The following is a 14,406-nucleotide window of genomic DNA, read 5'->3' as shown; positions in this document are numbered from 1 at the left end:
GGTATAAATCCAATCTCCTCCTCCTCCTCCTCTTCCTCCTCTTCTTCGACTGAATGAACTGAAAAGCTCTACAAGTTAGCACCCTGGCACCATCTGACCTTTTCACTACTAATGTAGAGTCAAAGTCAGAACAAATACAAGAGATTTTATTTGCATAGTGTTGAACAAAATAGTCACAGTGGGCCACTGAGCAGTCTACCTTTTCTTGCAGGCCAAACACATAACTAGTAAAGTTCTACAACTAGTGGAATGATAGATTCTGTATGTTATACTTGGTGCATCCAAAACTACTGTTCTGTCATCAGGGTTACTTGTCCACCAGCCTCCTAGATGGTCAGGACTTAACTTTCAGGCTACCACTTGGCAAGGTCTGGAGGACAGTAGCAGGCCTGATCTAAAGCTGTATCTGGCAGTCACAGGCTGTGGTCTTGAACCGACTGATCTGGCAGAGTTCCCTTCTGTGCCCTCAGCTTTAAAAGACTCAGGGAAAGCAGCCCCATCTGTTCAGGAGGCCATTTTTGGAACTCTCCTGGTAAGGTCTTAATTGGATTAGATAAAGGCAATTCCTCAAAATAACCTATGGAAACGTGCAACCGCACAAAGGGGAAAAGAGCTACCCACTAAAATGAAAAAAAAAGTATGAAAATTCTATTTTGAAAAACAGTACATAAAAGAAATATATAAAAGAAAACCCAATGACTACTAAGAAGAAAACATGAATTAGAAAATTACACAATGACTGAATGACGTCATTGAAAAATCAGCCTCAAATCACAAAGCTGGAAGCCTAAGGAATAACATAAATTAAAGATGCTGGCAGGATATTTCGAATACTTTCTTCAGATAAATAAATGTTATTCTTTAAATATAAAGCATGTTTCTTCCTTTCTTTCTCGCATGAAGCCACCAATAAAATAAAGAGCTGGATGTTCCAGTTTCTAATTGGACCATAATCCTGCACAGAACTGTGAGCCAAATTATACCTTATGGCATTCACAGTTCTGACCTATGGACACCAACCACCATATTAGAGATGAATTTGGGCCATTTAAAAATTCACCGAAGGCCTGAACCTGATTGAGCCTGCAGTGCAGAGGAGCCAGGAAGTCTTGTTTTCCCCAACACCTATATTTTCAAATGCTGAAACAGGTTCTACTGTGCTACAGGTACAATCAGAATTGGGCCCTCACAGCATTTTTAAATGACCTGAATTCTGCTGTAAAATGGTGTCATGGACCATTGGTCAGACTCACTGATTCCGCGGCATCTATTTTGTCCCTAAGTCTAGACTGGTTCCACAGTTGGTACAAAGGCTGCTCTCAGCTACCTTAGCATAAACCTACTGTCTCCGTTGCTCCTGCTAGGCGGAGGCAGATCCTGATGGGCTTCTGGTCCAGTTCTCGGGCTGGTACTTAGTTGTTGCAGGATCTGGTGGGACAGCTGGAAATACTGGTGGAGGAACCTCAGCTGCAGGCTCCTTCAGGGCAAAATCTGGAATAGATGTGTCAGAGTCTTCTACCATGCTGGGGTCTCCTTGAGTTCCCAGCTCTTCTTCAGGCTCCCTGGGCTCCTCCTCCAAGGCATCTGAGGCAGAGTTTAGAACCAGCTCAGTGGTGGTCATGACAACTACAATACTTTAACAGAAAGCATTAATAGGGAAACCAATATGGAAGCAATAGTTTAAATAATTTCAAAATTCAAATTATATAGAAAAATAGTTAGATTCTATAGTGCAAGCCTAAACACTGGAGAAGGAAAGAGGAGGAGGAGAAATCTGACTCTTTAGCACAGAATGTATAGCAATTGCATTGGAGTGTATTTTGACCTGGCCTCAATCTACTGATCAAGGAACGTCATGCATACATTGTCCCATGACAGCCAGAGATACCCCTCCCATGTCAACCTGCCAGTATCCACATACAGCACACAACAAAGGAAGGAGAAAAGTAAATGCACCACCCACCCACACTGTAGAGTGGACCATGGTATAAACAGTAGGAATCTTGGAACAAACAAACTCCAGGAACTGTAAGAAGGGGGATAAAGTCCTCATGATGCATCCACATTTCCATTTGCCATACAGGAAGGACGCATGAATAGGCAGTCCACCTGCATCACCCATGTCTTCACAATACACCCGGCATAGGAAACTGATGAACTGGAGGAGATGAGGGCTCGGGAATTTGCAAAAGAATTTCAATGTAACTGGGGGTCTATGGATTACTGTAGTTTGAGAACTGATGATCTAGAACATGGGTCCCCAAGCTTTCTAAGCCTGCAGCTACCTTTCAAATTCCAGCATATGGTGGTGGGCACGTCCAGAAAATGGCTGCCATGGGACGCAGAGCCAACCATAAAATAGCTGCCACAGGAGGTGGGGCCAACCACAAAATGTCACGGAGTGAAGTTATACATAACTCTATTAGTAATTTTTCAACTGTGTTTAACTTTTTCAAAGTTTTATTTAACAGGATGCCTTTAAAATGGACATATTACTTTACATATAATTTTAAAATATTATCTGAAGATATTATCTTGCATACACACAGCATTCTGTCACACAGTGAAGATCTTTTTGCTGTGCTGACAGTTGTACTGCATTGACAGCTGCTGCCAAAGCAATGCTTTAAAAATCTTCATGGCACTTAAAAAGCTCTGCTGGGCAAAAATCCCATCTGGCCCTGCCTGCTTTCTAAAAATACTTGGCGTGTGCCATGGGAACCCCAATCTAAAAAAACCCAGAGGGATCTTGCTACACTGGAATGCCACCCAAATGGTGCTTTCATTCAATAAACCATGGAAAATAATATATTCTACCTTCTTGTTATGCCATTACTATGGATTGGGTTAGGATTATAGTGTGTGGCACATGCATGTAGTTTATTATCATGAAAAGGGTGTCAGTCCACAGTGGAAGATGTCAACCATAAAGGAAAACAAAAAGTTTGTGATGGCCTTACAAATGGGAGTTGCTTATCTCATGAACAGAAGTTTGTGGTGATTGCGTAGAAATTAATAAAATGGAATGTAACAGGAGTAAATGACTAAAATATAGAGCCAGAGTGAATCTGATACAACAATAAAGAAAATGTACAAAACAATGAAATGAAGAAACACAGCCTTATGGCTTGGTTCATACTACTCTGGAAAGTGATATAATGAGTCTGTATAATCAATTTAATTATTATGAAAATGAGGCATATTTGCATAAAGTTTTTTTCCTTAATTTGTTCTTTTAGGAATAACAGAATTTATTGCTGATGTGGTATTTTTGTTAATGACTGCAGCAAAGAAATAGGAAGGGAGAGAAAGAAATTGGTCCATTAATATGGTTGTAGGGATGAAGATGAAGCAAGTACAGGGAGACACTGTGTCAAAAGTAGAAATCCTGTCGTCGTTAATTGGATACTTTCCATAACCTAATTCCTCACCTGTTAAACTTCTAGCATTTGTCTACTATTAGAAATGTTCTCCTTCTTTGATACAAAGGATGAAGTTCTTGACATGTTTGTGCCAATAGCTCCTCTGCCATATGGTTGTCTCTGAATTACAACATGATTGTAGAAAAAGCGTGCATGCACATGAAAGCTTATACCCAGAATTAAACTTTGTTGGTGTTAAAGGTGCCACTGGACTCAAACTTTGTTCTGTTGCTTCAGACCAACATGGGTACCCACCTGAATCTATGACAGTAGCATGTTAGACTTCTTTGGCCCTGACTTTGGTAGCCTAGGCTAGCCCGATCTTGTCAGATGTTAGCAACTAGGCAGGGTCAGCCATGGTCAGTACTTGGATGGGAGACCACCAAGGAATACCAGGGTCGCTATACAGGGACAGGCAATGACAAACCATCTCTGAACATCTCTCGTCTTGAAAACCATATGGGGTTGCCATAAATTGGGTGTGACTTGATGGCAAAAAAGAGAGAGACTTCTTTGTTTCATCTGGCAATCCCCCAGTGACAGTTACTGGCTCTCCTTCTAGTATTATGTATGTGTTTTTAATTGAATTTCATAATTTTACCTATATTTGTAATTGTTTACATGTTTTGCTGGTTCTAATATTTGCTGCCTTGTGGACCCTGATTAGGTGGGAAGGCAGCATAAATATGTTTTAAATAAATAAATCTAGTAGTTATAACTAGTTTATCCTAGAACGAACTGAAAGATCTTCTATAAACAAAACTATTTCAAATGGCTATGTCACACAGCCTCAGTATATTGAGAATGGTCTTTTTAGTTTCAGATTTGCAGTTTAAGTTTTATTTGAACACAGCTGATGGCAGAGTTAATAATGTATTATTCCCTTTTCCTTTCCTACAGTATGCTGTCTGGCTAGTCCTGTGGGTTACATGGAACGTATTTGTTATATGTTTCTACTTGGAGGCTGGGGACCTATCAAAGGTAATTTGGCATCTGATATATCTAAGCTAATGTAAAAGTACCTTCATTCTGAGAATGTCTTCTTGTAGCTACTTGAACTCCTGGCATCACTTAAAATGAAGAAAGCAGCAGGGGAATGATGATTATACTGTGTACTTAGTTCTGTATTTCCTAAACTGTTGGGAAATAGCATGATGTATGCATTAAATAAATGTTTAGTCGTAGGAGATTTATTTATGGTGACTGTGTTATTGAAGAGAGGCATTTCAAAGGATTTTCTGGTTTCATATAATGTGAACCTCCAGGATAAGTAATTATTATTATTGGAAAATTTACTACCCTGGTAGTTTCTTCAGATTTATACTCAGATAATTGAAAATATACAAAATGGTGTTGTGCTAGTTAAATAAGAGAGTAAATGGAAGTAAGATAGTGAAGCCACTGTGCCAAATATGTTGGTAGTCATACCTACTGTGACTGTACAGGAGTGTTTATGTCCAAATTATATACTTTCCTTTGCTTACTACCTAATTCGTTTTCTACTTTCAACTTTTATTTTTTTCCTACATCTCAGAGGGCAAAATGTAGGATACACATGCTGTGGTGACATAGGGTCTAGCAGTTAGCAACCTTTTATCAAATATTAAGTCAATTTGCAAATTTTTATATAGAAAATGAAGACATCTATAATTTTTAATCTCCTCTAAACATTTTTCTTTCTTTCTGAAATCCCCCCCCCCTTCCCGTGGCTTGAAAGTTCATGAAAATTTTACATCTCTGTTTACCATGAGCCAAAGGAATATGCCTTAGCTTGTGAGGAGTGGTAGGATACAACCCATTGGTTAGAAAGAATTCAGCAGTGTCTGGGAATTAAGTTACATTGAATAAATCCATACAACACTCAAAACACAGCAATTCCTGTATAATTGATTTGTTCTACACTATATCATCTCCGTTTAAAGAGCCTTTTTGTTTGCCCATGGTAGCAGAAAATAGAAGAATAAAGCAAAATGTGACTGGGGAATACAAGGACATAGAAGGATAGATGTATATAGTAATAGCTGTTTTAGTAGAAATATTCAAGCTCTGTATCCAGATTTGCGGCTTCTAAAAAAACCAGTAAATCCAAAATCGAAAAGGTGGCAGCCATGAATACAATTAGTTAGTAGAAATGTTATTATACAGTACTGTAATGAGGGCACTGTGGCAGGGGAACATCTAGTAAGTTTTTCTTGTAGAGTCGTTGGTTTTATCTGTCCTTTCTATCTGTGAAATGGTTTTGGGAAGGTGAGCCCTCTGTCTATGGCCTTTTCCCTTTTTTCCCCTTGGCCTGTATCTGAATTTGGGATGGTGAGACCATTGCTCAGGCCTCTCCCCCTTTAGTTTGTATGTGAATCTGGATTTTTTTTCTCTTGTTGGCAGGGAAGGAGTGTGTGTAGAAGGGGTCCTTCTCCTGTGGTATGGGGTAGATTACAAAATAAGAACATAAGAGAGGCCAATGTTGGATCAGGCCAATGGCCCATCCAGTCCAGCACTCTGTCACACAGTGGTCAAAAATACCAGGTGCCACCAGTTGGGCCAGGACACTAGAAACCCTCCCACTGTTGTACCCCCCCCAAGCACCAAGAATATAGAACATCACTTGCACCAGACCAAGAGTTCCCATCTATACATTGTGGCTAATAGCCACTGATGGACCTCTGTTCCATATGTTTATCTAATTCCCTCTTGATGCCGCCCATGCTTGTAGTTGCCACCACCTCCTGTGGCAGTGAATTCCATGTGTTAATCACTCTTTGGGTGAAGAAGTACTTCCTTTTATCTGTTCTAACCCGACTGCTTAGCAATTTCATTGAGTGCCCACAAGTAATTGATTTGTGGGGGCAATTTTCTGATCAAATATTTAGGATAAGGGGGAAAGAATGTGATTTCTGAATGTGACTTCCGACACTCTCTCCTTAAAATATATATTGACAGCTTTCACTGTGCCTTTAAAAGTTTAATCAGAATAGATCCAGATCTTGGTATGTAACCCAGAATCTTCTGATTAGAGAAACTTGTAGTAGAATATATATATTTTATAACTGCATTTTTTGTATAAGGAGCCATATTAAGTAAAAATATTATTAGAAGTCTCTGTAGAAGGATTTAGGATGCATTAAGAATGGAATGTTGCAAGGCTGCCGAGAGCAAAGTTTAATGTGATTCACAGCCCTTATCAGCTAGCTCTCCACATGCGAGCCCAGAAAGGGACCCAGTGTTCTCTAATGTTCCCAATGTTCTGAAGACAAGATAAACAAATGTAATTGCTGACACCACTGAGAGATGCACTGAATCAAATTATGCGTGTATGATGTAAACTGCTTGATACCAATTAGAGACTCTTTAATGTGTAAACTATATGTGATATCATTTGGGGTATAAGACCTTCTGCCCTTCCTGGTTGGGGCAGAATACAGTTTTGGAATGGCTAAAGTGCCAGGGTACTCAGCCCCCTGCATTCCCTGTTTTAAATGCATTAAACACTCATCTAACTCGTTGGATTCCGACTGTGTGTTTCCAATTCAGCAATGGGAGCACGCAGCCATAGATTTATGTATCAAACCTAATATGTAATCTTGACCTTCCGTGCCCTGATTTCCTGTTGATACTTCTCTGTTTTTATTAATTTTACTGTTAAAATTTACTCCATGTCCCAATATATTTCTCCCCCCCCCTTTTTTGTGGAGTGATATGTTCCTTGCCCTTCTTATCTGTTGTTGTTTCTCCTGATTGTTTAAGTCCTTGCTTTTACAAACTTTACTTTTTAAAGTTTACTCTGCATCCCAGTAAATTTCCATTTTTTGGTGGGGTGATGTGTATGTAAAATGTATTATATAAATCTTTTAAAATAAAGTTAAAAAAGAAAATAGAAGCTGGATGTTATCTCTTTTTTTTAATTTAATACCTTTCAACATAATGTTCCTGAGGATTCATGCTTTACCTCTTGTTACTATGAAATCTGCCTCCTTATAAGGACAGCCTATTACAGTTGTTGTGAGTGACATTTGTGTTGTAGTGGTGTTTTCTTTTTTCTTTTCTTTTTTTGTGGTGTTTTCCAAAGGAAATGCTTGAGGAATTAAAAACATCAATGTACAGGCACTCAGAGCCAAACTTCAAATGATGGTGGACCAATCTGTGGCCGCCTACACCAGTTCTAGAGGAAAATATAGCTGTTTAAAATTGCCACAAGGGTCCAATCCTGATTTGGCCCATGCTGTGGTGGCACCAGAAAATCTTGCCCACCCCCCATCTTTTCAAGTGCCAAAACAGCCACAGGGGAGAGTGTTTGGGCATGGAGGGGAAAACAAGTTGGCTTGTTTCCTATGCCACAGGCCATCATGGCAATTTTTAAACGGCTAAATTTTCCTGTAAAATGGCTTTAATAAAGACTGATTGACTGAAATGGCATCAGTGGCCATGGGTTAGACTTGTGTCTGCCATAACATGTATGTTGGCTCTCAGGTATTTGAGGCACACAGCTATTTAAAGATACATGTGCAGAACACTTTATACATTTATTACAGAAAACACTGATGCTAACCAGGGGTCATTTCGTAGAAAAAGAGCTAGGGGAACTCATTAGAATAACTCTAGCATATGCCACACCCCCTGACATCACCGGAAGTGTGTCATAAGGCCACACGTCCTGACATCACCGGAAATGTGTCATAAGGCTACACACCCCGCCCCCAACGGTCCTGGCCGCCGGTGCTGGCCTTGTAGCTCCACTACCGAGCCCCATGAGGGGCCCGGCGGTGGACCTGCAAGGCCGGCGGGAGTGCAAGGAAGCCCCGTGAAGGCCCTCCCTGGCCCCAGGCAGGCAGGGGTGTGGAGAGGCAGGAAGGAAGCAACTTAACCTCCCTCTTCTCCTGCCTCCTCCTGGCTGAATGAGGGCCGGAAGCGGGGTGGCCGGAAGCAGGGGGTGGGGCTTTGTCATGTGCCCCGCCCTCGTACCTCACCCGGGGGAACTCTGTTCCCCCGTGTTCCCCCCCGAAATGACCTCTGATGCTAACACCATTGTTTTCTGCAATAATTATAACATACAACGTTGCCCTAGGAGTCAAGAAACTGCCACCTTGGCTTTGCACATATGTATTGGCTGCTGAGTTTCAAAAACTAAAACTCATATCATTACTACCTTTCAAAAATAAGCACTGTGTACATTTCCTTGTGGGAGATGCTTGTGGGCATTGCAGGAGAGCTACAAGGGAGTCAGGCTCTATTGTTTTGTTTACTCTTGTGGAAGATGGCTTGATAAGAGCCTCCCAACCAAGTTTCACTAGATTTTCATAGCAAAGAACATTAGAATGTGAATTTTATCTACTAGAAGAGCTCTTATATTGTCTCAAAAATCTTGCATTCAGGCCATTGCATTACTTACATTTTCATCTGAAAATAAATATGACATTAAAAAGTATAATGGCACTTCTGAGGGTCTTCTTCTGCTAGGAAATGCATATTGCTTATTTTTTAAAAAAAGATATTGCACTGAATTAGCTCTAAATAGCGAATAAAAAGTGACCTTTAGAAAAACACAGTGCTTAGCTGTTATCTTACACTAGGGACATTTTGGGGTTGTAAACAGTGAGGGATAACCTTACATAGGATAGTTTTAGGAGTTGCTGAGTTAAAATTGCAACTTAATAATTGCCCAAGTGGGTGTACTTCTTTTGATATGCATAATATATTGCTTTCTGTCGCATAAAATAATTGGAGGGATAGGGAATGGATAAGTGTTGAGGGTAACTTTTCCTCATCCATATATGCACCTGTTTTTCTGTCCTTATTCAGGAGTATCAAGATGCCAGCATATTTCAAGCTACTGCTATATCTTCAGTGAGGGAAGTTTACTAATGGCTGTTTTCCCTCCCTGTCTCAGAGGTCATGACACTTTTACAGCTGCTCTTTATTGAAGTGAAAGAGCCCTGATAACGATAATGGGGTATTCAGAACGATGAGATTACCACCTCCTCATAAGACTGAAACAGCCAAAGAACTGCTAGTGAACAGCCACACAGAGCTGTTCACATCACATTACTGCCTGGGACAGATACATAGCTTGAAGTTTGGCAGTGGACTCGGAGCGTTTCATGTCATTGTGTCACAGTTAATGTCTTTTCTGACAGTGTGGCTTTCATAGTCTGTCAAACTTATTATGAGCATTTTGCCTGGTGACAAAAAGAAGGGCAAAAGATAGGTTTTAGAAAGCTGCTCTCTGCCCATATCATTTGCTGTCAGGGATGCATATTGCAGGCCAATATCCTGCTACACAGACACTTTCTAATGACAGATTCAGGTGGGTAGCCGTGTTGGTCCGAAGCAACAGAAGGAAGTCTGAGTCCAGTGGCACCTTTCTAATGATGTCGCAGCAGTCACCACATTTCCTAACATATACATTTTCTGTTTGTTTGAAAATCAGATGGTATCGTTCTAATTCATAAAAATCTTGGGTTACTGATGTCCTTGCTCTGATCTGATGCCCTTGCTCAAAACACAATAAAGCAGCACAACTGGTTTGCATGAAATTTTAATTTTTCAATTATCCCATTTAAAGAAGGTGACTTGAAAGTATTGCCTTTGAAATAAGAGTTCGTAATCTTACAGTGGCAAAGTTAAATACAATATTATTTTTTACCTTCAAAGGAAACTTTGCATGGCCTTAAGGAATGATACCATGCAGAAACGCAAGCAGGCAGATTTATGGGCTCCAAAATGATATAAGGCTCAAAACAGATTAAGGTATCTTCAAAGTGTTGATGGTGGTATGGCAGATGCATCAATGCCCAGTAGCATGCACACATTACACTATTGCTGGTAAAAAAAATGTTGTGTATTTTTGGTATGGTTTTGAAAACTTGTTAGTTCACAATGACAGAGGGACCAAAGAAATACGTTCACACACCAAAGGCAGCAGTATTTGGAAACAGTCAGGTCTGGTTGTTGTGGCAGGACGTGGCTGCCTGGCTTAGAACTTGTGGTGGTCAGAGGCGGGAGCAGACTGCAAGTCAGCAGGTAGAAAGTGACAGGGCTGCTGCCTGATCAGTAGAGTCACACAGATCTTTGTGCTGAAGAAGTCTACACTGACATGCTTTTTATACCAGTCACCAACTTGGGCAAGGATTTGACTGGATTCTGTATCTGGATGCTGACAAACCTGGAAACTTGGGGAAGTGGATTTATTGGTCATGATTGCCTCCTTCCCCACGAGTTATAGGTAGCAGCTGGCATTCTGACTCAATATGTGTGCATTGCAATCAGTAACATAGGGGGATGAAGACAGACAGAGAGACAAGAGACAGATGGAGAAGGGACAACCAGACAAGACTTACACAGGTGGTTCTGAGATCTCTCAGAGTTCTGGTTTGGAAGGGGCAGGGTTAATGCTTCCCTCCATAATATTTCAAGTCAGTCAAACCCCACCCCCACTCATAGGTCTTATTAACTCTTTTGTGGAGGGAGGGTAGGAGACAGGCAACCTCTCATTCAAATATATAGAGGAAAAAATGTTTCTTTCAGTTTTGTCTTCCAGGCTGGCTCATTTGATCTCCTTGCAGTCCAAGGGACTCTCAAAAGTCTTCTCCGGCACCATAATTCAAAAGCATCTATTCTTCGGTGCTCAGCCTTCCTTAAGGTCCAGCTCTCACAGCAATACATTACTACTGGGAATACCATTGCTTTGACTATGTGGACTTTTGTTGGCAGTGTAATGTTTCCACTTTTTATTATGCTGTCAAGGTTTGCCATAGCTTTCCTCACACGGATCAAGCATCTTTTAATTTCATGGCTGCAGTAACCATCTGCAGTGATTCTGGATCCCAGGAACATGAACTCAGTCACTGCTTCCATGACTTCCACTTTTATTTGCCAAGGAGTGATGGGGCCGGATGCCATGATCTTAGTTCTTTGATGTTGAGCTTCAAGCCAACTTTCATCCTAAGCAAGAGGCTCTTTAGGTCCTCTTCAATTTCTGCCATTAGGGTGGTATTATCTGCATCTCTAAGGTTGTTGATGTTTTTCCTGCAATCTTAATTCTGGCTTGTGATTCATCCAGGCCAGCATTTTGCATGATGTACTCTGCATATACATTAAATAAGCAAGGGGACAATATGCAACCTTGCTGTAGTCCTTTTCCTATTCTAAATCAATCAATTGTTCCATGTCTGTTTCTAACTGTTGCTTCTTGACCCTTATACAGGGTTCTCAGGAGACATGTGAGGTGGTTGGGTACTCCCATCTCTTTAAGGACTTGCCACAGTTTGTTGTGATCCACACAATCAAAGGCTTTAGCATAGTCAATGAAGCAGAAGTAGATGTTTTTCTGGTACTCCCTTGCTTTCTCCATAATCCAGCGAAAGTTGGCAATTTGATCTCTTGTTCCTCTACCTCTTCAAAACCCAGCTTGTAGTCCTGGCAGTTCTCTATCCATGTACTGATGTAGCCTAGCTTGTACGATCTTGACCATGACCTTGCTAGTGTGCGAAATGAATGCAATTGTGTGATAGCTTGAACATTCCTTGGCATTGTCTTTCTTTGGGAATGTAAATTGGAATGTAAACTGACCTTTTCCAATCCTATGGCCACTGCTGCGGAATAGTTTAAATGAGACACTGAGTCCATACAAAGTCACCCAGGGTATCGATTTGCATCATCTGTATCATGTTTAAATCAGGCTTTACTATTATTAATAGGCACCTAGATCTTCACTGGAGAAATAGCATCTTGTGATGCAGTTTTACAAAGAAAAAGAAAAGACAAGTAGGGAAATCACACACTGAGCATTTCTCTGATACCTTATAACTATTCTGTTTGTTTTTGAAGATCATGGATGCTTTCTGATACTCATTTGTTATACTGTCAGCAACCTGGGCAGTTTAAACTGGTCTATACTTGTTGTCTTTCATATGTAATGGGCCCTTTATTCAAAATTTATTCAGCCAGTGTGGTGTACTGCTTAGAGTGTCAGACTAAAATCTTGGCTATCCACAGGGCTTTTTTGCTGGGGGGACACGCCAGAACAGAGTTCCGGAACCTCTTCAACAAAATTCTTTTTTAAAATGTGTAACAGTTCATGAGCTTTCAGTACACAGATTGAAAACTTTGTCCCCGTCTTGAGAGTTCTGGCACCTCTTTTTCCCAAAAAAGAAGAAAGCCATGGCTGTCCAGATTCAAATCCCCACTCTGCCACGGAAGCTTGCTGGTGATTTTTACCCAGTCGTACACCCTCAGCCTAACCCACTTCACTGGGTTATTGTGAGGCTATAATGGAGGATAGGAGAATGATGTAAGCTGCCTAAAGTCCCCATTGGTGAGAGAGGCAAATTAAGTGAATAAATAAGGAAAGATGTTTCAGTATTGTTAATTTTGTTCTTTAACCTCTCACTTATCAAAAGGTATGGTTTGTATTTGCTGATATTTTACTTTCTTCAACAATTTATTTTACAGTGTTTTAATTATATCGTCCTTATCTGTCTCTGTTTCTCTGTGTTAAAGTTATGCAGGTAAAACAATTATGTAATCAGATAATAGCAAGGCAGTGAGAGTAAACAGCAGCACATTAAAAATAAACAATTGCTCCAAGGAGGCAAATATTTCCAGATAGTAAATGTCAAGGCATCTATAACAATGTTTATGGCAGGATACATTTAAATGTGTCGAACAGGAAATGAGATAAAGGTGTTTTCTTCACTTCTAGTAATTTTAAATATAGGTAGTGGATAGTTTTTTAAATTGGGAAATATTTTGCCCCCTGGATAGTGTTGAGCTTGAAACTGGGGATCCGGCTCCAAAATAGGGTTGCCAACCTCCAGGTGGGGCCAAGAGATCTCCCAGAATTACACCTGGTCTCCAGACTACAGAGATCAGTTCCCCTGGAGAAAATGGCTGCTCTGGAGGGTGGACTCTATGGCATTATACACTGAAGGGCAAAATCTGACTAGCCGAATGAATGGCCCACCCGGGATCTGTGTGATTTGTTTCCTTACTACTATGATTAATTGATTATGTTGGAAATTCCTGTAGGCTCTTTGGAGGGAAATAAATAAATAAATGCAGCTAGCCTAGAGCTGTCCCAACCTTCCTTCCCAGCCAGTGATGAAGGCAATAAAACATTACAATCAGCAAAACGGTCTCCTCTTTGCTGGCTGTCAATACCCCAAGATTTAAGGAAGTATCTTAAGGAAACACCATTTTCCTTATTGTTTGAAGGCTGTCTACAGCTACCCTTCAGTACTGAACTACACAGCTTGAAATTCAGCTAACATATAGCCCCCCCCCAACCTTTGACACATGCATGTCATTTGTGGTGGCTCCTTACAACTAGCTCCATAAACCTGACATACAGCCACATATCTCTGAAAATATAGATAAGCATTTAAAGTAAGATCAGTATCTGGTAGTATCATCGTTGTTTTCTTTTGTTGCTTGTGTGGGTATGTGCTGGTATGCTGGATGGATTGTTCTTAGTATTTAAAAAGAAATCTATTGCAGAGGCTAAAGAGGATTACCTTGAGCAGGTGGAAATTGCAACTCCAGCCTCATACAAAGACTGATTGAGTGAGTTCTGTGTTGCTCTCTTAATAGAGAAAGGAAGCCATGGGGGAGGGAAAGTATATTCCATATCAGTGCAGTTTTAGTACACACTATACGCTGTCTTCCTCGGCACTCTGTATAATTTATTTAGCAATAGGTGCTCTACGTGATTCAGGCTTCCTGGTTGCTCCCTGGTTTGCTTTTGTTATTTTAATCAAATAAGCATTACATTTTTCAAAATAATTTTGCTTTTTAAAATATATATACAGATGTGTTATAGATATGACTTGATTACATATCTACATATAAAAAGAAAAGCTCCATAAATAAATAGACAATATCTACTGTGATGATCCCAGGAGTCATGTTCTCCTTTCAAAATGCTTAGGTACAGAGTTCTAACACGGAGGCATGAGGATGTTGGGAGCAAGGATAAAAATGTATCCTGCCCAGG

General features: G+C 40.4%; 1 protein-coding gene across 1 annotated transcript in view; it reads left to right on the top strand.

Moving 5' to 3' along the window:
- NKAIN2 (Na+/K+ transporting ATPase interacting 2) overlaps positions 1-14,406 on the top strand; it is a gene marked incomplete at its 5' end in the record, with an annotated part of 470,357 nt that overhangs the window by 67,751 nt on the left and 388,200 nt on the right. Inside the window, one exon of the mRNA XM_015423828.1 lies at positions 4,323-4,403. Within this exon, the coding sequence (XP_015279314.1) occupies positions 4,323-4,403 (81 nt within the window). The remainder of the gene's footprint in view (positions 1-4,322; positions 4,404-14,406) is intronic.

Source organism: Gekko japonicus, unplaced genomic scaffold, assembly GCF_001447785.1.
Source record: "Gekko japonicus isolate JY-2015 unplaced genomic scaffold, Gekko_japonicus_V1.1 scaffold186, whole genome shotgun sequence".
NCBI classification, from domain to species: Eukaryota; Metazoa; Chordata; class Lepidosauria; order Squamata; family Gekkonidae; genus Gekko; species Gekko japonicus.
The sequence above is the reverse complement of the archived record's forward strand: the minus strand, read 5'-3'. Positions and strand labels throughout refer to the sequence as shown.